This window comes from Ahaetulla prasina, chromosome 6, assembly GCF_028640845.1.
Source record: "Ahaetulla prasina isolate Xishuangbanna chromosome 6, ASM2864084v1, whole genome shotgun sequence".
NCBI classification, from domain to species: domain Eukaryota; kingdom Metazoa; phylum Chordata; class Lepidosauria; order Squamata; family Colubridae; genus Ahaetulla; species Ahaetulla prasina.
The window spans coordinates 64,465,513-64,491,253 of NC_080544.1; the positions used below are offsets into that span (position 1 = coordinate 64,465,513).

Sequence of the window (25,741 nt, forward strand, 5' to 3'; positions counted from 1 at the left end):
TTATCTTGAAAAAGAAGTTAATATAGTTTCTACAGTACTTATCCCTTTTCTTTTATGAGATTAACAATTCTGACTTCTAGTAAAATAAAAACTTGAGCTGTTTGAATTAAATTCTAAATGAAACTATAATTACATTTTGAGAATCTGTCAGTTTTGTGTAATTGTTACAATATTACTGAGCCACGGTGGCGCAGTGGTTAGAGCGCAGTGCTGCAGGCTACTTCGGCTGATCACTGGCTGATTGAATCTCACCAGGCTCAAGGTTGATTCAGCCTTCCATCCTTCCAAGGTGGGTAAAATGAGGACCCAGAGTCAGATATGCTGACTCTGTAAACCGCTTAGAGAAGGATGTAAAGTACTATGAAGCTGTGTAAGTCTAAATGCTATTGCTATTACAATCTATACTGTTATTCATTAATGCAATTTCTTCCAGACACGCTCATAAAAACACTGTGATGGAGGTCAAGCTGAATCTCAATGGCAATTGGCTGCTTACGGCGTCTCGTGATCATCTTTGCAAACTTTTTGATATCAGAAATCTGAAAGAAGAACTACAGGTCTTCAGAGGTCATAAGAAGGAGGCCACAGGTTAAAATTACATTTCTGTTGGTTGTTTTTGCTTAAAACCATCATAAATCATCAAACTGATGCAATTATAATTCTAATTTGTTTGTGTGTTTGTGTGCTATGAAAATGTAATTGATGCTACAGTTTTGAATCATTTCATTTGCCTCTGAGTAAAAAGGACATAGCATATTTAAACTCCAAGCCATACTATGATATTGCTCTACACTTCCATTATGCTCATTACTAATCACTAACCTTCCCTGTCCTTCCCACATGCTGATCCCTGTCCTCCATGTTGGGCATCAAATCTCAAGACAGAGATTTTATCTAGCACTGTATTAGAAAGCAGAAAACAGAAAATATATGTATTAATAATGGTTTTTTTAAATTGGTAATATAGCTGTGGCTTGGCATCCTGTTCATGAAGGTCTTTTTGCCAGTGGAGGATCCGATGGTTCTTTGCTATTCTGGCATGTTGGGTGAGTATCTCATTCACCCATCAGATGTGAAATTGCAGCAGACATTCAGCATATTTTAATGTAATTTTTTCAAGCTTCAAGCTTTATGTTCCTAATTATTCTAAAAACTGAAGAGAGCTTACTTGGTTTTTGGTGTCATCAGATGTTAGATTAATTTTTCTTGTAAATATTTCTCTTTAACCTTGGCACACATGGGAAGAATATCAAATATATATAAAGATTCTGTAAAAGCTGGAAAATTTAAAAAAACAGAACTCATAATTGAATAAACTTATTTTAAATCTGCAACAGGTGTTTGTATTCAACAGAAAAAAACCATGCATTGACCAAGATTATAGACCTTAAGAAGTTTTATAGCAAATTTATTGGGATGCTTGTTCCAAAATGTTTGTTTGTTTGTTTAACTACTGCTTTTTATGTTTCAGGGTTGAAAAGGAAGTGGGTGGTATGGAAATAGCCCATGAAGGAATGATTTGGAGCTTGGCTTGGCATCCGCTAGGACACATTCTGTGTTCAGGATCAAATGATCACACCAGGTAATTTGAGAGCAGTACGATGCTTGACATTTCTGATTCCAAGAACATTTCTCTTTTAATTAACAGACATCATCATCATTGTTCTCACTTCAATAAGAGATAAAATAAGTCACATTTAATTTTATAAGGTTACTGAAAAATAAAAATGGCGATTAGAAAAAATATATAATTCAGTTTGAATTATGAATTATAGAGAAAAGGTAACATTCTTGCACATGTAAGTTTGGAACAATTATTTTTTATTAATTTTAGTAGAAATCATGTCAGTTATAAACCTACTGTAATTATCTGCAAACATCTAATTATGACAGTTTATATTTCAACTATAATTTGAAATAAATGATTTTTAGATTTGAAGAAAATATTATTGTCTACATTATTGCAATTTCTGGGCCTCTTCTTACCAGATCAATAAAACAAGAAAATAGCAGTTTCTCACAACTCTCTCAAAAACAGTAATGCAAATTTACATTTTTAGAATAGAATTTTATTGGCCAAGTGTGATTGGACACACAAGGAATTTGTCTTGGTGCATATGCTCTCAGTGTACATAAAAGAAAAGATACGTTCTTTTTAGTGTCATGTTTATTGAAGGACCTTATTTGGTATTATTCATACCTAAATATGGTATATGGTGTGGGTGGGTGTGGGTGTGGGTGTATTTTGATATCTAAACGAATGCGTTTTATATGAGATGGCATAAATAAAATCTAAGAAGATAAAAACTTGGGATGGTGAACAAGATTCCATCATTTTTAAGTTGAATAAATACTCTTCCTCCTACAAAATAGATACTTTCCATCTGCTCTGACAGTCCAATTCCGTAAGTCATCATAGTTTGAAGTTGCAGAGTAGAAAAATGTAGAAACTAGTTCCATTCCCATTGGTGTGCTTCTTGTCTTTTGCTCTGAAAGATAGAAACTCATCTGATGGCTAACTCTCAGCAGGAAAATATCTGATGGAGGAGGAGGAGGTGGAGGGTAGATTTAATCCTTATAACAAACTAAAGAGAATATATTACCATGTAGTTTTATTTTGACAGCAAATTCTGGACCCGGAATCGACCTGGAGATAAAATGCGAGACCGATATAACTTGAACTTACTTCCAGGAATGTCAGAAGATGGAGTAGAATATGGTAGTTATTTTTAGTCTATACAGCGTATTATAATGGTTTAAGGTACAATTTGGATTACAAAAATTTATTCAGATTCAAGTACCTACTTGATATGGAAGAATCACTGGGTGATTTGGCACCAGTTACTTTCAGTCCAGTCAACATTACTGGGTTGTTGTTGTGGAGGGAAGATGAAGGAAGACCCATGTGATACCTTGAGCTCCCAGAGAAAAGATGCATACGTGCATATATAAGACCTATAAGGGCTGTACAACAATTCAAATTCAGAAGGGGGTATGCATGATCACAAACCCAATATTTATTTCATTCTTATTATCTTAATTCATCCAGGATAGAATCTTGAGAAGGAAAGGTGCATTTGCTTCTCTCTCTCTCTCTCTCTCTCTCTCTCTCTCTCTCTTAATCTCAATTGATACTAATGTTATAGAAAATAAATAATTTCAACATGTTCCAAGGTAAACACTTCACTTGATAATTGTATTTTTTTCTTTCTAGATGACCTAGAACCCAATAGCCTTGCAGTGATTCCAGGGATGGGAATTCCTGAACAATTGAAATTAGCCATGGAACAAGAACAGATGGGTAAGAAAGAAATTAGGTGGAAATAATACATTTTTGGAAATCTATTACTTGAACACAGTGAAATATTACTGCTGAATAAACATGAATGACGTTATATTGCTACATCTAAAAATGATTTTTTTCTGAATAATAGGAACTGGGAAAATTATTTCTTTTTGTTTGCCATCTTATTTGGGTGGAAAAATGTGAAATATAAAACTACAGAATTGACCGTTTCAACCTATTTTTGAAGGGAAAGATGAGACAAGTGAAATTGAAATGACTATCCCAGGATTGGACTGGGGTATGGAAGAGGTAATGCAAAAGGACCAAAAGAAAGTACCACAAAAAAAAGTCCCCTATGCAAAACCAATCCCTGCCCAGTTTCAACAGGTTAGTATGCCTTAAATATTTTTATTGAAATGAGATTATTGCTTTGACACATTGGTGTCTAATAATTATTTCACATGCCACTACCTATTAGGATGTAAAAGACAGATTCATACTGATGAATGAACTCTTGATAATATAAAAGACACAGCTAAATTGAACATCTGTACTTAATATGCAATATTACTGATTTAGATCAATTGTCATTAGGCCTTTAGCTTCACTGTTCTTATATGGACAAAATAATGCAGTTGATTTCAATTCTGAATCTTTTTTCAACATTTTTCTGCCTACCTTGAAATTATGTACTTCAAAAAAATCTTGCTTGCATTCCAAAGTATTTTATATATACAAAGTTTTCAGAACACACAAAATATATGGCATATAGATATTCGATAAATCTCAAAACTATTTTTGATTAATCATTGTATTTGCATCCTGCCCTTTCTCTTGACAGATGAGACAGAATACATGGCTTCCTTTTAATTTCACAAAGGCAGGAGAATTCTCAGGACTTGAAGCTGGGTCTCCCTGATCCAAGTCTAATGCCTTAATATATACCCCATTATCTCAAGTCCTAGGGCTCTTTGTATTTTATAATTGTAATTACAATTTAAAAAAAAGATTGACCAGAGTTTTAGAGAAATGATGATTTTAAACTGTAAGAATCCGCATTCTTCCTGTAACTTGGCTGACATAATTTGGATTTTGCCAAAGTTTTGTTCCCTCATTCATCATCATCCTTAGCATGGTGCCAATTTTAGAGACTTAGATACAATTTCTGTAGCAACAAATTGTATCTTTGCTGCTAGAAAATAAAACAGGGAAAGTATTGCAAGATAAGATTTGTAAAGATTTATTAATCTTTCTCTCTCTAACCTCTCTCTAACCCTAACCCCAAATTACCAAGAAGGCTGTAATATTTTATTGTCTTTCACTATTTTCTTCAGCATTCAATAATACATAACTAATTTACTAATCTCAGTAGAATAAATAATATCAGTATTAGCTTTAATTATTCTATTTAGGCTTGGATGCAGAATAAAGTTCCAATCCCTTCACCAGCTGAGCCTCTGAATGATCGAAAGGAAGATCTTAAATTAGAGGAGAAAAAGAAGACACAAGCAGAGATAGAGCAAGAAATGGCAGCACTTCAGTACACTAATCCACAGCTTCTAGAGGTATGTGAAATAAAGTAGAATTAGTCATTGGCATTCTTCAAAATACCTATATCACATTAAAGAAATGGGAAAACAGCAGTAAGGATGCTGCTAGGGCATATTGTGTTATCTTTGGAGATATAATACATGTAATATTGGGTCTAAAAAAGACAATTGCTATTATTTTGAGTTGTTGGATGAGTAAGTGTCCAGAAATATAGAGTAAAGGTTTTGGAAGAAAAATAGAGTACTAAACCATTAATACTTAATGTATGGATAGTGCTCATTTATTTTGTGTATAAATGAGTACTGCTCCTGGCAACTCCTTTTTGTGATGCTATAACGTTGTGATGTTCAGTCACATATTACAGTCTCTTGCCAGTCAGTTTTTTTAATTTGTTCCAATTGAGCCAACAATTAAAAATAAAAACTACAAATAGAAATATTGGTTTCCATTTGTTCCTAACAATTTTAGGCATACGTGTAACTATATTGCTTTTTTCCATAGCAACTGAAGATTGAGAGACTTGCACAGAAGCAAGCAGAACAGAGTCAGCAGCAACCACCTCCGGGAGGACCTGTTCACGGACCCCAGCATTTTCCAGGACAAGGTCCAATGTCTCAGGTGCCGCAAGGATTTCAACAAGCCCATCCACCTCAGCAGATGCCAATGAATATGCCTCAGATTGGACCACCAGGGCCACAGGGACAGTTCAGGCCTCCAGGACCTCAAGGACAAATGGGACCTCAAGGTCTTTCTTTACACCAAGGAGGTGGTGGACCACAAGGGTTTGTTGGTCCTCAAGGACCACCACAAGGACTTCCAAGACCTCAAGAACTTCATGGACATCAAGGAATGCAGAGACATCCTGGTCCTCATGGGCCAATGGGCCCTCCAGGCCCACCAGGTAGTACTGGACCTCAGGGTCACTTAGGCCCACAAGGACCACCTGGGCCTCAAGGTCACTTAGGTCAACAAGTTCCACCTGCACCACAAGGCCATTTAGGTCCTCAGGGGCCACCTGGTGGTCAGGGACCACCTGGCCCAAGGGGGATACAAGGGCCTCATGGAGTACAGGGAGCTCAAGGGATGCAGGGCCCTGTGTCCCAAGGACCTTTGATGGGACTTAATCCAAGAGGCATGCAAGGTCCTCCAGGACGAGAGACCCAGGGTCCTGGTCCCCAGGGGATGATGATGGGTCATCCACCACAAGAAATTAGAGGACCTCATGGTTTGTTGGGGCATGGCCCCCAGGAGCTCAGAGGTCCTCCACCTCAGGGTTCAATGATGGGACCTCCACAGGAATTGCGTGGGCCACCAGGTACACAAGGACAACAAGGACCTCCACAAGCTAATATGGTAGCACCTCAAGGAAATATGCAAGGGCCACCTGGGCCTCAAGGACAACAGAATCCTTCAAGGGGGCCCCATCCTTCCCAGGGTCCTCCACCTTTCCAGCAACAGAAAACTCCTTTACTTGGTGATGGTCCTCGAGCCCCGTTTGGTCAGGTATGTTTTTCTTGCATATTAATTTGTCAGAAATAAAATTATATCAATTCAAAATATATAATAAGTTTATGTTATTAAGTAGCAGTTATCTGAGAAAGCAATAATTGGGTCACCAGGTCCAGTTGGAAACAGTGTATTAATACTGTTATAACTTCAGTACTAGCAGAGTTACTGGAAATTAAGGGACACAGCTTAGGTTTTAAGTCTCAAAATGTGGATTTTTATCACGGACTTGTAAAAATTCTATTCAAGGCTATGTAAAAGCACATTGCTAAGGGAATTCCAAATATTTTGTCTTAACTGACCATGACAATACAATTTGTTGTTCTAAGCATTATGAAAGAGAGTTGAACATCCAAAGGTTAGGAAAATCCAGATCCCTGTTCTTCAAGAGTTTTTTTAATATTTCAGTAGTAATTGTTTAATTTATCTATGTCCAGGTGAATCATTAACACATTCTAAAATTTCTTTAATACAGGTAGTCTTCATTTAATGATGCTCATTGAGACTAGCAACTTTGTTGCTAAAAGATGCGATTGTAAAGTGCAATGTCACATGATAGCAGTTGCAGCAGTTCCATTTGCCATCATTAGTTGAATCCAGCCTGGTTGCAGCACGGTCAAATGAGACATCATTTGTTACTTTCTGATGACTTCCCCTTTAACTTGGCTTATTAGAGGCTGGCAGTGAAATAAATGTCAATCTTGTGACCATGAGACGCTGCAAAAATTGTAATAGCAAACCAGTTGCCAAGTGCCCAAAGTGCAACCACAGGACACTGTGTTGGCTGCAGTTACAAGGAACAGCTGTAAGTGCCGTTGTTCAGCATTGTTGTAACTTCAGAGGGTCACTGAACAAGTGGTAGCTGAACAAGGACTACCTTTTATTTGCATGTTGTTTGTAAAGCAGTACAATGAAAGCTTCTGTAGTTTGAAAATGATATAAGAGCTGGCATATTGGTACTTTGTGTTTGTTGTATACAGTATAAAAACAAAGAAATATAGAAAACCAATGGCAGAAAAAGACCTAGTGGTCCATCGAGTCTGCCCTTTGAATTTATTTCTTTTTTGTTATTTATTTATTTACTTATTGGTTGGTTGATTGATTGATTGATTCTTATTTTATTTTATTATTTTTAATTTTTATCAAATGATGGACATCTGTTGATCCTAAGCATGTAAAGACTCAGTTATTGATGATTGGTCCAGTACCTGCACTGGAAGTTGGTTCCAAACTTCTACTATTCTTTCTGTGAAGTAAATACTTTCTAACATTACAGGTAGTCCTCAACTTACAACAGTTCATTTAGTGACTGTTCAAAGTTACAACGGCACTGAAAAAAGTGACTTGACCATTTTTTCACTGAAAAAAGTGACTTGATCGTTTAGCATCTCCATGGTCACATGATCAAAATTCAGACACTTGGCAACTGACTCATATTTATGATGGTTGAAATTTGTCCCAGGGTCACGTGGTCACCTTTTGTGACCTTCTGACAAGCAAAATCAATGGGAAAGCCAGATTCACTTAATTCAACTGTGGTGATTAACTTAACAACTGTGGCAAGAAAGTTCGTAACATGGGGCAAAATTCACTTAACAACTGTCTTGCTTAGCGATATAAATTTTGGGCTCCATTGTGGTCAGAAGTTAAAGACTACCTGTACTTTTCAACTTAAGTCTTGTAGATGTCTCTGGTATTAAAGTTAAATTTATTAAATATATTTTAGGATTGGTTCATCTTATTTTTTTTCAACTCTCCTACTTGATTAGTAGGACAGGCCGGTACAACTTGTGGAGGGGAAAGGGACACATTGATAAATTTAAAACCATCACAGGCTGCAAAGAAATATCTAACACACCGATCAGTAGAGCTGGCAATAACTGTGTTATCTACTGGTGGTGCTTGCCAATGATCTTTGTATGTGTTTGTGTTAATTTATTGACTTTTTCAAAAAGTGCTGGTGTGCTGCTCAAGGTTTGTTGTACAGGCCAGCTCTAAGAGGATGTACTGCTTGAGAAGCATATTACCTTGTTTCATTATTCAAGAACAAGAAAAATAATTTCACTTTATTGTGACTATTTTCTGACCTTATTTGCACAAACCCATAAGAGTTAGGAGGTAGTTTTTATGGTGCCCATATAAAATACTACTGTATATATAAGTTTCATTTTTTGTTTCATTTCATCTCACTTAAATTAACCTTACAGGAAGGACAGAATCCTGGTCCTCCACCATTGATACCAGGATTGGGACAGCATGGAGGACCAGGTCGTCATGGCCCTCACAACCAAGGACCTGTTTCTAGTAAAGGTAATGAAATACATTGTTTGGTCAGAATGGATGACTAAATCATTTCTAAAGTCTTATAGTAGGAGAGAATAAATGACCTAGACATACAATCTTCAAAACCATGAAAAATAATATATTGGTGCTTCTTTTGTGTATTCAGGGATATTCTGATATATAAAATATGTAATTGTGACCAGAAGTGTAACAAATCTAATGATCCAAATACTTAACTAAGTGTTTCAACTAACTAGCTGTGAGCAATAATTGAACAGCAGGATTATGAATAAAATTGTCTTCTGGGAAAACCTCTGACAACAAATTTTTATTATAATATCTCAGTTTGAAGACATAATAAATTATGATAGGATAATAAGGTAATCAATAGAATGAAATAAATGAATATGCTATGGGACATGCTTAAAGAAAATCATTCCCATTATTTCAGTAAGGGATGTTGTGTGTGATTCTAACTCAGGCAGCTTAATTGGTCATATAGCACGCATTATAGCAGAAGTTTAGGAATTGTGAATTGTGATTCCCTGAGGGTTTGGGAGCAAATTGAACATGGTTCTAGGTAGCCTTCACTGAGCTGCTTGCATTAGACCAGTCTTATAGGTGCCTTGGATGCAGTCCAAAAACAACTGGAGCACCACTTGAACACCGTATGCATTGACAAATTCATCCGTCAATTGCTAAAGGCACCTTTATTTTTATCCTATATCTATCTATCTTGTGAGAGTTTAAAGAACAGACAGAATCATAAGTAGCTTAGTGTCAACCCTTCAAAAAAGTCCAAAAGAGAAAACCAAAATCATGGATATTAATGTACTGAAAACTAGGGAGGGTCAATTCTGAGATACTTTCTCAAATTACATTTCTGATGTGAACTCAGATTTTATTTATCAGATCATTGTCTAGGCTGTCTCTTCCTCCTGTCTCAAAGTTATTGTGATAGCCTCTTATACTTGCCTTTTAACAGGTGAGAGGGTTTTTTTTTTACATAAAACTACAAAAGTACATATTTAGTGGACTGAAAAAATGTTTTAAATATTTCAGTTATTTTTCATTTATTTTTAAGGTGATTCGCGTGGTCCACCAAACCATCAAGTTGGCCCACTCTCAGAAAGGAGACATGACCAGAATAGTGGTGGCCCAGATCACGGTCCTGAAAGAGGTCCCTTTCGAGGTGGTCAAGAATGGAATGATGGTAGAGACAATAGGGGTATGCAAGACAGAAGGGCACCTCATTCAGATTTCCATGATGATTTTGATCGAACAGATGAATTTCGTGAAGACTTTCATCCAGACAAGCGATTTGGGCACCGTTTACGTGAATTTGAAGGAAGAGGAGGTCCACCTCAAGAAGAGAAATGGAGAAGAAGTGGTCCAGGCCCTCCTTTCCTTCCTGATCACAGGGAATTCAATGAAGGAGATAGTAGGGGTCCAAACCGTGGACCTCCTGGGTCATGGGATGGACGGAGAACTTCAGATGAGCGATTCTCTCATGAGCCAGAGGAAACACGATATCGAGGAAGAAGAGATGAAAAGTAAGAATTTGAATACTTTTATTAATTGAAAATTAAGCAAAATACTTTTTCTTGTTTCATATTTAAAGAAAAGTATTTAATTCTAATAATAAATGAGCTAATTTAAATATATGTACATATTAAAATTCCTATGGATGTGTCTATCAGATATTACTAAAACAAAGTTATAAAAATGGTTTTCTACAGCACTTATATCTTAATATTTATCTCTGTAGTACCAAATAAAGGAATTGGGAAACAGATTTATTAGGAATACAGATTAGTCCCTTTGGTTAGAATGCCCAAGAACTGTTTTAACTTAAAGTTAGAGGTCTAACAATCAGAAGTTTAATTGTTTAATCTGTAACACTCCTCCTTTCTCTGCTGATGAAGTTGTACCAGCTGAATTTTGTAGGGTTCATAGTGAAAAAAAGGTGCAGTTAAAGTGGCATCAGGCTGAAGATGTTCGCCTTCAAACTACATTGTTAATGGCATATATAAATTTAAACTAAATAATTTTGAAAGAATGCTTCCCTGAAGTATCTTCTTGATTTTGAGGTACAAATTTATAGATACATAAATAAAAATAATGCCATTACCGATAATACAGCATTATTATAAACAATCCTATCTTCAGAATGTTGGAAAAATGAGCTCACCAACATTTAGTTAAGTATAAACTCCACTCTTGTAGATATTGAGCTATATTTTATTAAAATCTGAATACCAAAATAGAAACATTTGTTTACAGCCTGGTGATGAAAATAATACAATGAGTGAAGTTTTAAGATTTCTTTGTACTTTTTTTCCATAGTCCCTCTCTGAAACAGCTTTAATTGTATCATACAAGAAGTGGAATTAAGTTAGATAATATTGTTAATTAAGTTTAGTTAATATAAAAAATTCTTGCATATAAAATAGCAACTTTTATACTATTGCTCTGTTGCACTGCTTCATGTTTACACTGTTGCAGAAGTAATAGAATACTTTAAAAAACAGAAATAATTGGATTATCTTGTTGAAGTCAAGATATTTGATGCTTTCCTCTAATTTCTTCCCCAACATTCATTCATTTAATTTCTTTTAGGCATACAGGAACAAATTAAGGAAGGCAGATTCAGAAGCAAATAGACACTTGGTGTTTGTGTTAATAGCTACTGCATAACACCTCTTACATATTCTATTTGATGTTGTGGCCGCCCTAAGATCTTACACAGTATTCTGAGTAGATTTATGTTTGAACTGTAAATTCATTTTGCCAAGTGCTTTGGAAACCACACAAATTCTTTAGTTTGGTTCATATGTGTGTAGAAATCATGTTCTGAGGTTCCAAGCTATGCAATAAGGAACTTGTGGCCTATAGCTACTTTTTCACTTTAGTTTTTCATTCACTCAACTCTCACCAAGCTGAGTATTCAAAAATTTATCTCTCTGTCTATACAACAATTTTAATTGACTTAGATATCATAACAAGGTATGGTTTACATCAATGATACTTCACTAATGTTGAATCCAGTTTGCAGTTCAGTTGCCATTATTTGTCAACAGATAACCCACTATAATTATCTTATCTGAAATTTGCTTTTTTATGATCATGATACTGAACCCTTTTTTTCCTAATAGGCAGTGTGGTAGTACGGTGGCCTTGCTTGTGATAATGAATATCAGAGGCTAATAAAACTGCAAATAAGACAGAGAAAAAGGGAGCATAATACAAATAGGGTTTGAATATTCACAAATTTGAAGACATTTTCATTAGGTTCTTTGCTGCAAATAAAAATAAGGAAATCCCCAAATGAGATTTAAAAGAATGTTAAAGATAAATTTGTCCCTTTCCACCGTGGATAGATTAATTATTTACACTTTGTCCAGAGTTTTCAAACGCATGAGTACTTCATGAGTTTTATATCACATATGAATGTTCAATTTGATTAGCTAATTGATTGGAACTCATATGATCGAATACATTTGTTGTTGCAAAGTCACTTTGTGACTTTAACAGAAAGTTCTGATTTCTGTAAATAGTTGTTAATATCTACATTTGATTTTAGCCAAAAGGCTGAGAAGCCTTTCCAAGTTAATAATGTCATTCTGTGTAACAATTGCAGTGCTTCAAAGTTTTTTAAAGAAATTAAAATTTCAACATAATCTTGATACCATGGATGTCTACATAATGCAATATTCCTACTTTGCTGAAGCTTTAGGAGAGGTACACCCTCAAGACATGAAGGCCGAGGACCAAGAGGAAGAGATAGTTTTTCTGGACCTGATGATTTTGTGCCAGAAGAAAATTTTGATTCATCAGAGGAAAATGCAAGGGGAAGAGATCACAGTGGTCGGGGAAGAGGTCGGGGTACCCCAAGAGGTATAGTTCATGTTCAGTTGAAAATAACATATAATATGGTCCACATTATTCTAAGCCTTTTTTTGTACTTTGTAATATCCCATATCTGTTTTTTCATTTTAATATAGGAGGACGAAAAGGTCTTCTTCCTACTCCAGATGAATTTCCTCACTTTGAAGGCCGAATGGATGGAAATCGAGAACCAGGTGAAATTTTTAAATTTGTGCTAGACTTGAGCATCACAGAATACTAGTGTTCATGCTCTATTTTTCACCTGGAAGTAATGCTGCTTTCATATCACTTAAAAAGTAGCATTCTTAGAATATTTGATTTGAAAGGCAAATTCTATGCTATATTTCTTTCCTCTTTTCACTTATCAAAAGTTAGGCAGACTGTTTAGATCATTCTAGAAAGCTTCTGCCATACATCTTCAAGTTCTTCAGTTTTCTTCAGTTTTCTGTAAAGAGCTATCTGTCACTTCAGCTTACTTTTAAAAAGTTTAACAATATATTTTATTCATCCCTTTTGATCTCCCTGTATGTGGAACCATAAAGACAAGAAATTTAATACTTCACTTTATTGTTTCCCTTATAACTTTCTGAAACACCAGTCACCAATTATAAAAAGTGTTGAGTTGCAGTAATTATAGTAAACAAGGATCGAGCCTTGGTGTTATTTACTTAGTCACTTAGACTCCTCTTACATTTTTGAATGACCCACAGATGACCTGGGGCTAGGCATGAAAACAACACAACCAGAATGAAGGCTTAACTCCCCTTTATTGTTCCAAATTTCCCCCAAAAGTACCATCATTCCCTGCAAGTCCAAGAGCCAACCTCTAAACATGCACCTCCAAAAGGTCCTGGCTACTATTAATTCAGAGGAGCAACACAGTTCTGAGAGCAGCCAGAGTTCAAGGAGTTTGGTTTCAGAGTGTCCTTGTCACAGGAAGAGTTCACTAGGACTGCACTACCATCTGGAGTATAACTGTCACTGCGACCTTACATGTAGCCAGGCCAGCATGGCAAACAAGGCAAAACACAGCAAAGTATCCATACTTTGGTAACAGCATGTGAGGCTGGAAAAAACAGTGCTTGTTCCCGACAAGCACCCCTCCCAACATCGTCTCTTTAAATCTTATTCCCTGAGTCTTGTGAAGAGGGGCAGGGCACTCTCTTCCCGAGTCGTCGGATTGCCCTGCACTGATCCCGCCTTCTCTTCATTCTTCGTGCTCAGGGATCGGGGTGGGGGGGAGGTAATTGTTCATTGCTGGAGCTCCTCTGCTCCACTGCCTGCCCTGTCCTCTCGCCTTGTCTGGTCCTCCTGTGCCCCCTCTCCCTTGCTGGCGACCCTTCCCAGGCCCAAGGGACCTGGGGCTGCATCGTCCCACTCCCCCAGTTGTTCCTCCATTGGCCGTAGCTCTGTCTCATCCTCAGACTCAAGCTCTGATGGGGCCATGCAGAACTTCTGATAACATTGGCAGAAGTATACCAACATTCATAAAAAGTTAAGGGGAACAAATTCTTTTTCAAGTAACTGCATGTGTGCATCAGTGGTGAAATCTGAACTGGTTTACTACTGGTTCACTGGCGGCGCATGCATTCTGCACGTATGCATGCGCAGTGCGCACAACACACAAAATGTGAGGTGCACACGGATGCGTGCAGTGCATTGGGTAAGTAGAACAGCACGCGTGGAGTGGGGTGTGATAAGCTGTGGCGTGCAATCTTTTTTTACTTTTAAAAGCATTTTTTTACAACCTATTCGGCCAAATAGGTTGTAAAAAAATGCTTTTAAAAGTAAAAAAACCGGCTCTGACGATCAGGCAGCTCAGCTGTGATTGTCAGAGCCTTTTTTTTACCTTTTAAAAGCATTTTTTTAAAAGAAGCGGCAAGCGGGCGATTGGATGGGATTGGGCGGGGAGGGGGCAGGGATTTTTGCTACCGGTTCTCCGACCCAGCTGCCACCATCACTACTGGATCAGCAGATCCAGTCCGAACCGGGAGCATTTCCCTCCTGGTGTGCATGTGTAATTAGGAGTTGATAGTAAATGGTGATATCTAATTGAAAGAAATTTAAGGCATGCATCTCTGTCACACTCACTGTCTGGGTTTGGTTTGGTTTCTAACAAAAAGGAGTTTACAGAAAAAATTCCACTATGAAATTATTTGCTTGGACTACATTTCTCATCTCATTGTCTTTTGTCATGATCAGGTCCCCGCCAAGATCATCCTTCTCATGATGGACATTCTCCTGCAAATCGAGAACGTTCATCTTCACTGCAAGGAATGGATATGGCCTCACTACCACCCCGCAAACGACCTTGGCATGATGGACCAGGAACCTCTGACCACAGAGAAATGGAAATGCAAGCTGGGCATCCAGAGGAGAGAGGAAAAGGTAAATTACAATTCTTTGAGAGATTGAGTAGTATCATATATGTACTAACATATAAAACAATACATGGAAAAGCCAACCTTCAAATTCTTAACCAAAATGCCATGAAAATTCACTATCTGCAATTAAACCAATTCTCAAAATTCCCATTATGTTTTCATTATGTTTTTATTTTCACAATTGGCTTATGTCAGGTGATGCATTTTTCATGGTATTTTGGTTAAAATTTTAGGGTTGACTTATCAGCAATATATATGGAATATATGGGTACTTTTAAAAAGTATAATATTATCATATATACTCATGGATAGGCTCATCTACATAGAAGCCCAACCAATTTTGGGGCTATATGTTGGTACCTAAAATCTCAATTTATCCATGCATATATATAGTAAGTGACAAATTGAGAAATGCTGGGAATGAGCTAGTTTGATCTAGTGATTAAGGCACCAGGCTAGAAAGCAATTTACCATGAGTTTAAGTCCCTCTTGGCCATGAAAGCCAGCTGGATAACCTTGGACCAGTCACTCTCCCAATCCAACCCCGCTTACAAGGTTGTTTTGTGGTAAATAGAAGGAGGAAGGTATAGTGAATATGTTCACCACTTTGAATTATTTGTAAAAAAAACAATAATAATAAAGGGACATAAATAAATAAAATAAATCTTAATAAAATATTTAAAACTTACTTTTCTTTTTATTCTTTTTAAAGATTAAATCCATATATAAAAGTTTGGAATGGCAAAACAATTTATTCCTATAGTTCACCCCAATTTAAATATATCTAAATAAATAGAATAGAATAGAATTTTTTATTGGCCAAGTGTGATTGGACACACAAGGAATTTGTCTTGGTGCATATGCTCTCAGTGTACATAAAAGAAAAGATACGTTCATCAAGGTACAACATTTACAACACAATTGATGATCAATATATCAATGTAAATCATAAGGATTGCCAGCAACAAGTTATAGTCATACAGTCTTAAGTGGAAAGAGATTGGTGATGGGAACTATGAAACGATTAATAGTAGTGCAGATTCGGTAAATAGTCTGACAGTGTTGAGTGAATTATTTGTTTAGCAGAGTGATGGCCTTCGGGGAAAAACTGTTCTTGTGTCTAGTTGTTCTGGTGTGCAGTACTCTATAGCGTCGTTTTGAGGGTAGGAGTTGAAACAGTTTATGTCCAGGATGCGAGGGATCTACAAATATTTTCACGGCCCTCTTCTTGATTCGTGCAGTATACAGGTCCTCAATGGAAGGCAAGTTGGTAGCAATTATTTTTTCTGCAGTTCTAATTATCCTCTGAAGTCTGTGTTTTTCTTGTTGGGTTGCAGAACCGAACCAGACAGTTATAGAGGTGCAAATGACAGACTCAATAATTCCTCTGTAGAATTGGATCAGCAGCTCCTTGGGCAGTTTGAGCTTACTGAGTTGGCGCAGAAAGAACATTCTTTGTTGTCCTTTTTTAATGATATTTTTGATGTTAGCTGTCCATTTGAGATCTTGCGATATGATAGAACCCAGAAATTTGAAGGTTTCTACTGTTGATACTGTGTTGTCAAGTATTGTGAGAGGTGGAAGTATGGAAGGGTTTTTCCTAAAGTCTACCACCATTTCTACGGTTTTGAGTGTGTTCAGTTCCAGATTGTTTTGGTTGCACCACAAGGCTAATCTTTCGACCTCTCGTCTATATGCGGATTCGTCATTGTCTCGAATGAGACCAATCACTGTTGTGTCATCTGCGAACTTCAGTAGCTTAACAGATGGATCATTAGAGATGCAGTCATTGGTATACAGAGAGAAGAGAAGTGGGGAGAGCACACAGCCTTGGGGGGCCCCTGTGCTAATTGTACAGGTATTTGATGTGATCTTGCTTAGCTTCACCTGCTGCTTCCTGTTTGTTAGGAAGCTTGTGATCCACTTACAAGCCTGTTCCGATACCTGTAGCTGGTTTAGCTTAGTTAGGAGAATGTCTGGAATGATGGTATTGAATGCTGAACTAAAGTCTACAAAAAGGACCCTTGCATAGGTCTTTGGAGACTCAAGATGTTGTAGGATGTAGTGCAGAGCCATATTAACAGCATCATCTGTTGATCTATTTGCTCGGTATGCAAATTGCAAGGGGTCTAACAGCGGATCCGTGATGGTTTTCAAGTAAGAAAGCACTAGCCTTTCAAAGGTTTTCATGAAATTATTAAATTATTAAATGAAAGTAAATTATATTTAATTATTTCAGAATCTATCTTTCATGAGTTCCTAGGATTGATGCAGATACCAAATAAAAATCTTATACTGTAGTCTACTTTTTGTCACTACTCCTTCATTGCTTAACCTCTGTTTTTCCCCTCTTAAGTATTTACTTTTGAGACTGAGAGCATAAGAATAAGAGTCATTCCCCACAAAATAATAGATTTCATACTAATCCATAATCAAGATATTAAAGCCAAAAATATTTCTATTTATCTGATACAGGTAACATTACTAAGAAAAGTTTTTTGTTTTTTTGTTTTTTACATTTATATCCCGCCCTTCTCCGAAGACTCAGGGCAGCTTACAGTGTGTAAGGCAATAGTCTCATTCTATTTGTATATTTACAAAGTCAACTTATTGCCCCCCCAAAAATCTGGGTCCTCATTTTACCTACCTTATAAAGGATGGAAGGCTGAGTCAACCTTGGGCCTGGTGGGATTCGAGTCTGCAGTAATTGCAGGCTGCTGTGTTTTAATAACAGGCTATCTTACAGCCTGAGCCACCACGGTCCTTAAGTAAATTAAAACCCTGAAACTACCCAGGCTAACTGCCATATATACTGTTTATTATAAAGTAAATATAGCATTAAAATGGGGAGAAGGAATCTGCCTAGCATCACTGTTGCAGCATACTGAACAAACATATATTTATAGCAGTTTCCTTGGTTCTTTATATTGTGCTAGAAATAACAGTAACTGGGATGGGTTGGTGGAAACAGAATGTTGAGGAACATTCAAATGAAAGGCTAAGACAGTTAGGTGATGCTACCCCACATGCTGGTCATTAGTTTGAAAAATACCATGTGTACATCATCTTTAGTTTCCAAAGACTGTGATCTGACAAAGCATGTAGTACAGCTTTCTTCTATAGCTATAAATTCTAAATAACTATTAGCCAGTACAGTAGCAGGACTGTATCAATAATTTTTTAAAAAAATATTTGTACTCACTCTGTTTTGTCTTTCTCATACAAAAGCACACACTAAGATTCTGAGCTGGTAGAGTGTAAAAAATTGAGATGACATTCTTTATATTTTCCATCAGAAAGATAGCAATAACATGATCTAATTTCAGTTTGCCCTTTTTTTATTTTAGGACGTGTAAAATCAGGACTTTCACAGAGAATGTCCAAGTCTGGGAGATCCAGTTCTTTGGATGGAGAGCATCATGATGGATATCATAGAGAAGAATTTGGAGCACCTCCAGGAAACAACCCTTCTAGAGGAGGAAGAAGTGGGAGTAATTGGGGAAGAGGAAATAATATGAACTCAAGCCAGTCAAGGCGAGGAGGTTCTAGAGGTGGAGGAAGGGGTCGATAGAAGAGGTCATGACTGGGAAAAACCAGTCTTTCCACTTGTTGCAGAATCATTGCAAAAATAATTCTGCAATCCTACAAACATGGACTCTAGATGGAGATAAGTGATTGTTCATTAGTTCCTAAGGTCTTTTCCAACATTAAATACCAGCTAATAATACCATCACAACAACCTTTGTTTCATTTCCACACCATCCCAATCCCTTGTCATACCTGTATTTCTTAAATTGATATCTGAAGATAAAGCTGGGTTTTTTGTTTTTGTTTTTCCTTTTAGTGATGTGAGACATGGAGCACATCCAGATTTCAATTCATGTCAAGAACTTGTTTCTATATGTACAGTTGTCAGGAAAAGTTAAGTTGTTTTTGTATGAATACAGAATGCAATTTGTCCAAAAATTAACAAGAGTGTGTGATTTTTCTATACACGTTTTCACATATCATAGAGGAACCATCTCCTAAAATTTATATGGACATTTTCTGTGTTGGATACATGCACTGCCACAGAACTAGCTATCACAGCTACTTACACAAAGTTTTAAAGCCTCACAAGTTCAGTTAGCATGTTATAAAAATATGTAAATGAAAATCACTTTTGCTGATTCCTACAAATATCTTTCCTTTCAGTAACCAAAATGAGCAGAAGAATTTCATATATAGATTCCCTAAGTAATCCTTGGTCCATAGAGTGAGATATTTGTATATGATACAATAAGGACATATAGCTAAAACATATGAATGTTGTTCTGTGATCTGATGATTAGTGATCAATTCTGATTTATTCAGAAAAATATCCCAGTTTCTGCCATCTGACTACTTTGAAATGCAATAGGGGTAGCTAACCCCAATGAAAACCATTGAAGAATCTGAATGGACTTCTAAATTAAAGTCTTGAATTTGTTGTTTCTGAAGCCATAATTTAACCAAACCATTTAACATTATTTTTTAAAATGTTTAGATGAACATAGCTTCAGAAATGCCAAGAAAGAATACCTAATTTTAGTCTGAATATCTAGACATAACCTAAAAAACCTTTACATATTTTCCCTATTTTCTTTAAAGGTGTAAGTACAGTTTCTTTCCATTATAGTACTGTATCTGTTTTACACTTATTTTACAATAAAATGTCCTCAGTTGAGATGTTTATTATCCAGTATTCTGATTCTGAGACTATTGAAGCTTTATTGATCAAACGTTGGTTTTACACATCACCATATGATTTGCCTTAGCATGATGTGACAATCCATCATGATTTGGCATAAAAACAAGGCAGATCACTAACTTAATATATGTAATAGGATTTATTATAAAGTAAACAATTGTAGCCTAGGAATTTCTATATATCGTGTACATAGATGTTGAGCCATTAAATGTGATTCAGGTCAGATATTAAGTTAGAAACCTAGCCTTGATAAAAATTTAAAATATTTTAGAGTCAGCTGTATAGTAAGCCAACTAACTTATTCAAAACACAATGAACAAGGCAATCACGCTCATTAGGAGTATGCAAAACAGGCATATTTCTTCATTTTTTGCAAGTAGTAAGAGTCACAAAATCAAAACAATGTTTTGTACCTACACTCCACTTATTAGTTACATAGTTGAAGAAAAGTGAATTAAGCTATCTTGTAAAGGACTCTTAAAATGTTTTTCTATGAGAAAAAATGACAAATTATACACATTTGTATAGAACCAGTACATAGGATGTACAGATATTCCTCCATGTTTTGGTAGATACTTAAATTATAAAATCTATTCTATTTTGAATATCTTTTACTTTTCCTTACCAAGTAGAGGACATCAATTAGCTTTGGAAATACCTATTTCTGCTCAAAAGTAAATTTGTCTCACCACTAATTACAAATAAACAGGATAGTCTGCATTAACTGTAAACGGAGTAGTTCTGTTTAAAATTAGGATCTACATCAATAAAATTTTCAGTTGATGCTTATAGGAAAATTATAACTTGTGTTAGCCGTGTTTGATTGTGATGATGCTTCCTTTCATTTAAGGTAAGGAGAGAACAAGTCTAATTTAAAAAGGATGGTACTTTTTAAACTTATTTTCTAGTCTTCACTGTAGTTAAGAAGTCTAAATTCTGGGGTCTAGGGCAACTCACTGTGGCCAAATTGCTGCTATAAGCTCGCCACCGCCAACTTACTGCAGGACAACTCCACACAGCCAACTAGCCATGTGGATATGCCGTGAGCGACTGGAGAGCACGCCAGGTGAGCAGGTGGGCAGAGCATGATGGGGTGGGTGGTGGAGAGCCAGCAGCCACGGGCTTCCTATTTTCATATGCGTTGCTGCTGCCGCCATGGCAATGGCTCCAACTCTGGTGAGACGGTGGCAGCTTTGAGCTCAATGCGGCGGCAGCTGAGGCTATCATGGCAGTGGGGGTGAGAAAATGGGAAGTTCCCAGCTGCCACCTCTTCGCTGTCTGCCCCGATAGCTGTGTGCTCTGCCCACCTGCTCACCTGGCTCTCCCTCTCGCTGCCAGGCAGACAGCTGTGGTGACTTGTCCCCACAGACGGTTGGCTGTGTGGAGTTTTCCTGTGGCAAGTTCTGTGTTGCCTTTTGGATTTATTTCATTAGTACAATCATCTCTCTTTTTTGCCCTAAACCAGTAGACATAAAACTAATTTTCATTCCAACGAAAAAGTAAGATTGAATTTAATAAGAAAATATAGAAAATAGTAAAAGTATAACATTTTAATCAAATTCTTGATAAATCCCAAGGGTTGAACATCACAGAAAAGTAGTTATCTTCATATGCACAAGAATTTAAATAGTGAATGAAAAAAATATAGCTGATAATTGGTACATTTGGCACAACCTACTTCCATGTCCTTACTACATAAAACGTAAAAACACATCACATTTTAGACATTCTATTAAAAGTTTTTTAAATAACATTTTTCTCCATGTCACATTATACCAGGGAATAGAACAGCTTTTCTGAACTAGAATTCCGCAGAACTGTAAGGTTCCATTTGAAGTTGTAGCAGTTCTGTGAGAGACTATGACTGGGGAAAAAACTGTATATCACACAACGCTAGCATTTTTGATAATGGGAAATTTTATATGTGACAACTCAGCTGCTGATCTGCCAGTTTGCTCTTGTAAAGGTTGTAAAATTGGATTGTACAGGTTAGAAGTGAATTGTATTGTGATGGTTTTGTATTTTTATCACTTTTATGCAAGGATTCCTTGAGACCATTTCAAGCGTTCTTCCAGAATTAAAAAATTTGAGAAAAGCTGAAATAGAATAACATACTCCAAGTCTGTAGACTAAATTATACAGTAAAAATACACTTGGGTTGCAATCCTATAGCTATTTTCTTGGTCATAAGCCTCACTTAAATTGTAAATAGAAAGGATTGTAAAGTTTATTTTATTGTACTTCCCTAATTGAAACTTCTTCAAATAATCTTTTAAATGATTTCATGAAAATTTGTTCCAGAGTTAAATATTTAGCAACTTCTTGATTTACAGCTATTTTTGATTACATTACATAACATATGCACACAAATCACTGAGAAATGCCAATATAAATTTAAAATTACCATTTTATTAATTTATAACTCACTTGATCCCTTCTTAATGCATGAGTGTGGAAGTGCCACTAGACTCAGCAAGACTTGCTTTTGAATAAATTGTCTAGAGGAGAGCTCTGTAGATTTTTTGCACTTAAATATAAGCATTTGCTTATAAGTTGTTCCTTTCATTAATAAAACACCTTTGACATAAGACCTTTCTTATTCAACAATATACATTTAGACATAGTTATTGCACGTACAGGTAGTCCTCGACTTACGACCACAATTGAGCCTACAATTTCTCTTAAGTGAAAAATTTGTTTAAGTGAGTTTTGTCCCATTTTACGACCTTTCTTGCCACAGTTAAGTGAATCACTGCAGTTAATAAGTTAGTAACCCAATTGTTAAGTGAACCTGGCTTTCCCATTGACTTTGCTTATCAGGTCATAAAAGGTGATTACATGACTTTGGGGAATAGCAACGGTCATAAATATGAACCAGTGGTCAAGCATCTGAATTTTGATAAGAAGATCATGGGGATGCTGCAAAGGTCGTAACTGTGAAAAATTGTCATACATCACATTTTTAAGTGCCGTTGTAACTTTGAATGGTCACTAAATGAATTGTTGTAAGTTCAGGACTACCTGTATTTAACCTGTAAGAAATTATTTTCTAGAATGTGCTAGTTTATTAAGCATTTAAGTTTAAATTTTAAACATACTTCCCTGGATTTAACGCTTTTGACTTTAGAGAATACAATATGTAAGAGGTATGCTTTGCAGTCTACAAGTTTAAGAGAAATAAAATGTATATTTGCACTGCAAAATTGTGAAACCAACCCTGAATTTATGTAGTTTGTAGATGTAGTAACAAGGCAAACCGGGTTATTCTTACACTTTTAATACAGGATTAAAGCAAAATAATTTGTAGATTCCTCTCAGTCCATATCTCCTGCTGATTCTTCACTTCCCTCAGGAAAAAACAATCACATGCCCTATTTTGTATTTGGGGCAAATATTTCTGATAGCCAGATCCAGACCCAGTTAAAACGTAGGAGGCTAGTAGGAAAGCAATAGAAGGGAGTCTTGTACAGGGCAGCCCTCTCCTGCTGATGTTGTGCTGGCAGTAACTCTTCAGTGGGAAAGCTCTCCTGTTTAAACTGGGCAACCCTTTCCCACCATGCAGACAAAATGGGTGTCTGGACCAAAGGTTTTGTGTATCTTTCAAGTTCTCCAAGGAATAGGTCACAGGGACCAAGATGCTTTGTATTTCTGACTAATCCATCAGCTCACCTCTGACCATTGGTCTAGCACTCTTGAAAGATGTGAGGAGGGAAGGAGAACTATGTGAGAGAAACAAGAAACATAGTAAGGTAAAATGAAAGCAAGAGGATGAGACAGTTGACACTAGTGGTTTTTTTTCTTCTTCAGGCTATTCAGAAATACATTACAGATGCAAAAGCACTGTTGTAATGCAGAAGAGAAGCATAGAGTAAAGGAGGTGGGAATGATCAACAAGGGAAAACTCTCTGAGAAATGGAATTCCAGAACATGTACAGAATATATGTTCATGTGTATGGCTTTACATGCTAATTTCACCATACAGATAATATTCTAAACGAATACATCTCTAACAAACAATATACCTAACCTCATATAACCTAGGTCTGTTCTGCAGTCTAGAACAAAGTGGCCCATAGGGCAGTACCATTGACTGGAATGGAGAAGTTGTAATCACAGCAGTTCAAAGGCTAATAGCAGCTGGACAAATCCCAATCCAATAACCATCAATTAAATTTTTGACAAAGCATCCTAATCACATCCACCCCAAAATTGTGTCAGAAAAGGGAAAAGCGCTTCAATAACTGGAATAGGCAAAGGAAATGTTGAGCTGTCTCCTTTACAGCCCAAGAGTGAGAGAAATCACAAGGCTGCAATTTTAAAAACGGTTAATGGGGTAGTTTGTGCAATGATCGGAAGAACACACAGACTCTACAAAACCTTTGGCTCTTTCTACCTGCCAGTGTAGGTAGTTCAGTTTTAAAACACATCTTTTGTTTTAATACTTTAATACTTCTCAACAGTCAAACAACCAGAGTGAGGCAACTGAATTATCTCCCGGAATTCACAGGAGTCGCAGAAGAAACTTTCTATTCAAGGATTCCTGGGATTCAGGCTGCATATCCTGCTCTGCGCGTTACTTTGAAAAGCGGCCCGGGGTGCCTCCTCACGGAGCAGTCTTCTCAAGACCGGGAGTTGGACTTCCGACGACAGAGTAACTCACACTGGAAGAGCTTTAGAAACACTTCGTCGCACGAAGCTACCCAGGAAGCTGCCGAAATACCGCAAACCGGCAGCACCGCCAGGCAACGAGGAAAACAAGTAGGCGCCTCCGGCTCCCAGCTGGACCACAGCACCCAGCACCGTGAGCAGCGTACTTCGGAGCCCGAGAGCAGCGTACAGAGTTCCGCCCAGGGACGCCAAATACAGGATGGCCAGGCCGCGCCGGTCAGGCTCGCCCAGGAAACGACTCGGGCCCCGCAAGAAACCAGCTGCTCCCAACGCAAAGGCCGAGCCCAAGGACCAGAGCAGCGCGAACTTCCGAAGCAGCAGGAGCGAGCCATAAAGCGCGGCGAGGCCGAAACAGAGAGCAGCCAGCAGCAGACACAGGGCACTCCCCACCAGTCTCTGCCAACGGGACACCCCTGTCGGTAGCCATGGCTCCGGCTCCGCCTCGGCCGCCCCCGACCACGTTCCTGTCGCGGGGAAAGGGTTCATGCGCCGCAGCCAGACGCCCAAGCCTGAGCCGGTTTCTTCTGCCTCGTCCTGAGGAGGGGTCTGAGGAACTGACAAAACCGTCGAGCCGCCGCCGCCGCCGCCGCCCTTGGACTGAGCTAAATATTCTTGCAGTTGCCGGTTCAGATCTGCCATCTTGGCGAGGAGTCAAGGGAACAGGCGGGAGGCGAAGACAATAGATGGGCAAGGAGGCTGCTCTTCAGCCCGGTGCTTCTGGAACGGTGGGACGCAGCCGCCCTAGCAAAGCGGCACTGCTAAGCAGGCAGTCGGACACCTCGATTTGGTCTTTTTAAAAAAAAAAAACAGGAACCAACTTCTGACACGTGATCCTCGCTCAGGCAACCGCCTGAGTGCGTGCATACAAAGGTTCTGATGGGCGGACAAGGAGTTTGCGCAGGTAGCCCTGGCCTCGCGACTCTCCCACCTCCTCACGGGCGCCTGAACGAGAAGAACATTTTCAGGCGCCCTTTGGACGGGCAACTTCACCTCACCCTTTCGGCTTCAAAGGCATCAACTGCGCATTCGCAGAAGGCAGGAGAAACGGGGGCGGTGCTTCCTCACTCTACAGTCGCGGGGAAAGACGTGATTTGGCTATTGGTTGGCAATTGCTAGGGAGAGGGGAGGACTTGGAACTGTAGCAATATAATACTCAAAGGTGGTTGTGCTTCTTGTTAAGTGTGTCAGATTAACTATTACTCCATAGCTGGAACGTTATGGCCCTAGAGTAGGGGCTCTTTATTTTCATTTTGATCATTACTTCTAATTTTTATAATTTCTAAGCAAGACTTGAAAGTTACGGACAAAAGGTCATGGGAAAAAATCTTTGTAGTTACTAGGAATTGAAAATGATGTCATATAAGTAATCAAATGAACAAAAATTGGTGATATTTTCCATTCTGAGTAAATTTGTGGTGAGCATACTTTCTCTGGCACATCAGCATT

At 37.6% G+C, this 25,741-nt stretch overlaps 2 protein-coding genes across 6 annotated transcripts in view; one reads left to right on the forward strand and one right to left on the reverse strand.

Annotated features, from left to right (window-relative positions):
* WDR33 (WD repeat domain 33) overlaps window positions 1-19,603 on the forward strand; it is a 74,694-nt gene extending 55,091 nt beyond the window's left edge. For all 5 annotated transcript variants that reach the window (XM_058187974.1, XM_058187973.1, XM_058187975.1 and 2 more), the window contains exons 9-22: window positions 434-588; window positions 968-1,046; window positions 1,472-1,582; window positions 2,625-2,719; window positions 3,215-3,301; window positions 3,534-3,673; window positions 4,699-4,851; window positions 5,339-6,340; window positions 8,551-8,653; window positions 9,711-10,179; window positions 12,357-12,523; window positions 12,631-12,708; window positions 14,717-14,902; window positions 18,246-19,603. In XM_058187974.1, coding sequence (XP_058043957.1) covers window positions 434-588; window positions 968-1,046; window positions 1,472-1,582; window positions 2,625-2,719; window positions 3,215-3,301; window positions 3,534-3,673; window positions 4,699-4,851; window positions 5,339-6,340; window positions 8,551-8,653; window positions 9,711-10,179; window positions 12,357-12,523; window positions 12,631-12,708; window positions 14,717-14,902; window positions 18,246-18,469 — 3,049 coding nt within the window. In that variant the 3' untranslated portion in view covers window positions 18,470-19,603. The remainder of the gene's footprint in view (window positions 1-433; window positions 589-967; window positions 1,047-1,471; window positions 1,583-2,624; window positions 2,720-3,214; window positions 3,302-3,533; window positions 3,674-4,698; window positions 4,852-5,338; window positions 6,341-8,550; window positions 8,654-9,710; window positions 10,180-12,356; window positions 12,524-12,630; window positions 12,709-14,716; window positions 14,903-18,245) is intronic.
* Window positions 19,604-19,740: 137 nt separating this feature from the next.
* SFT2D3 (SFT2 domain containing 3) lies at window positions 19,741-25,181 on the reverse strand. The gene has a single exon (XM_058187986.1). The coding sequence runs from the start codon at window positions 24,932-24,934 to the stop codon at window positions 24,284-24,286; it is 651 nt and encodes a 216-aa protein (XP_058043969.1). The 5' UTR covers window positions 24,935-25,181; the 3' UTR covers window positions 19,741-24,283.
* Between the last annotated feature and the right edge of the window lie 560 nt (window positions 25,182-25,741).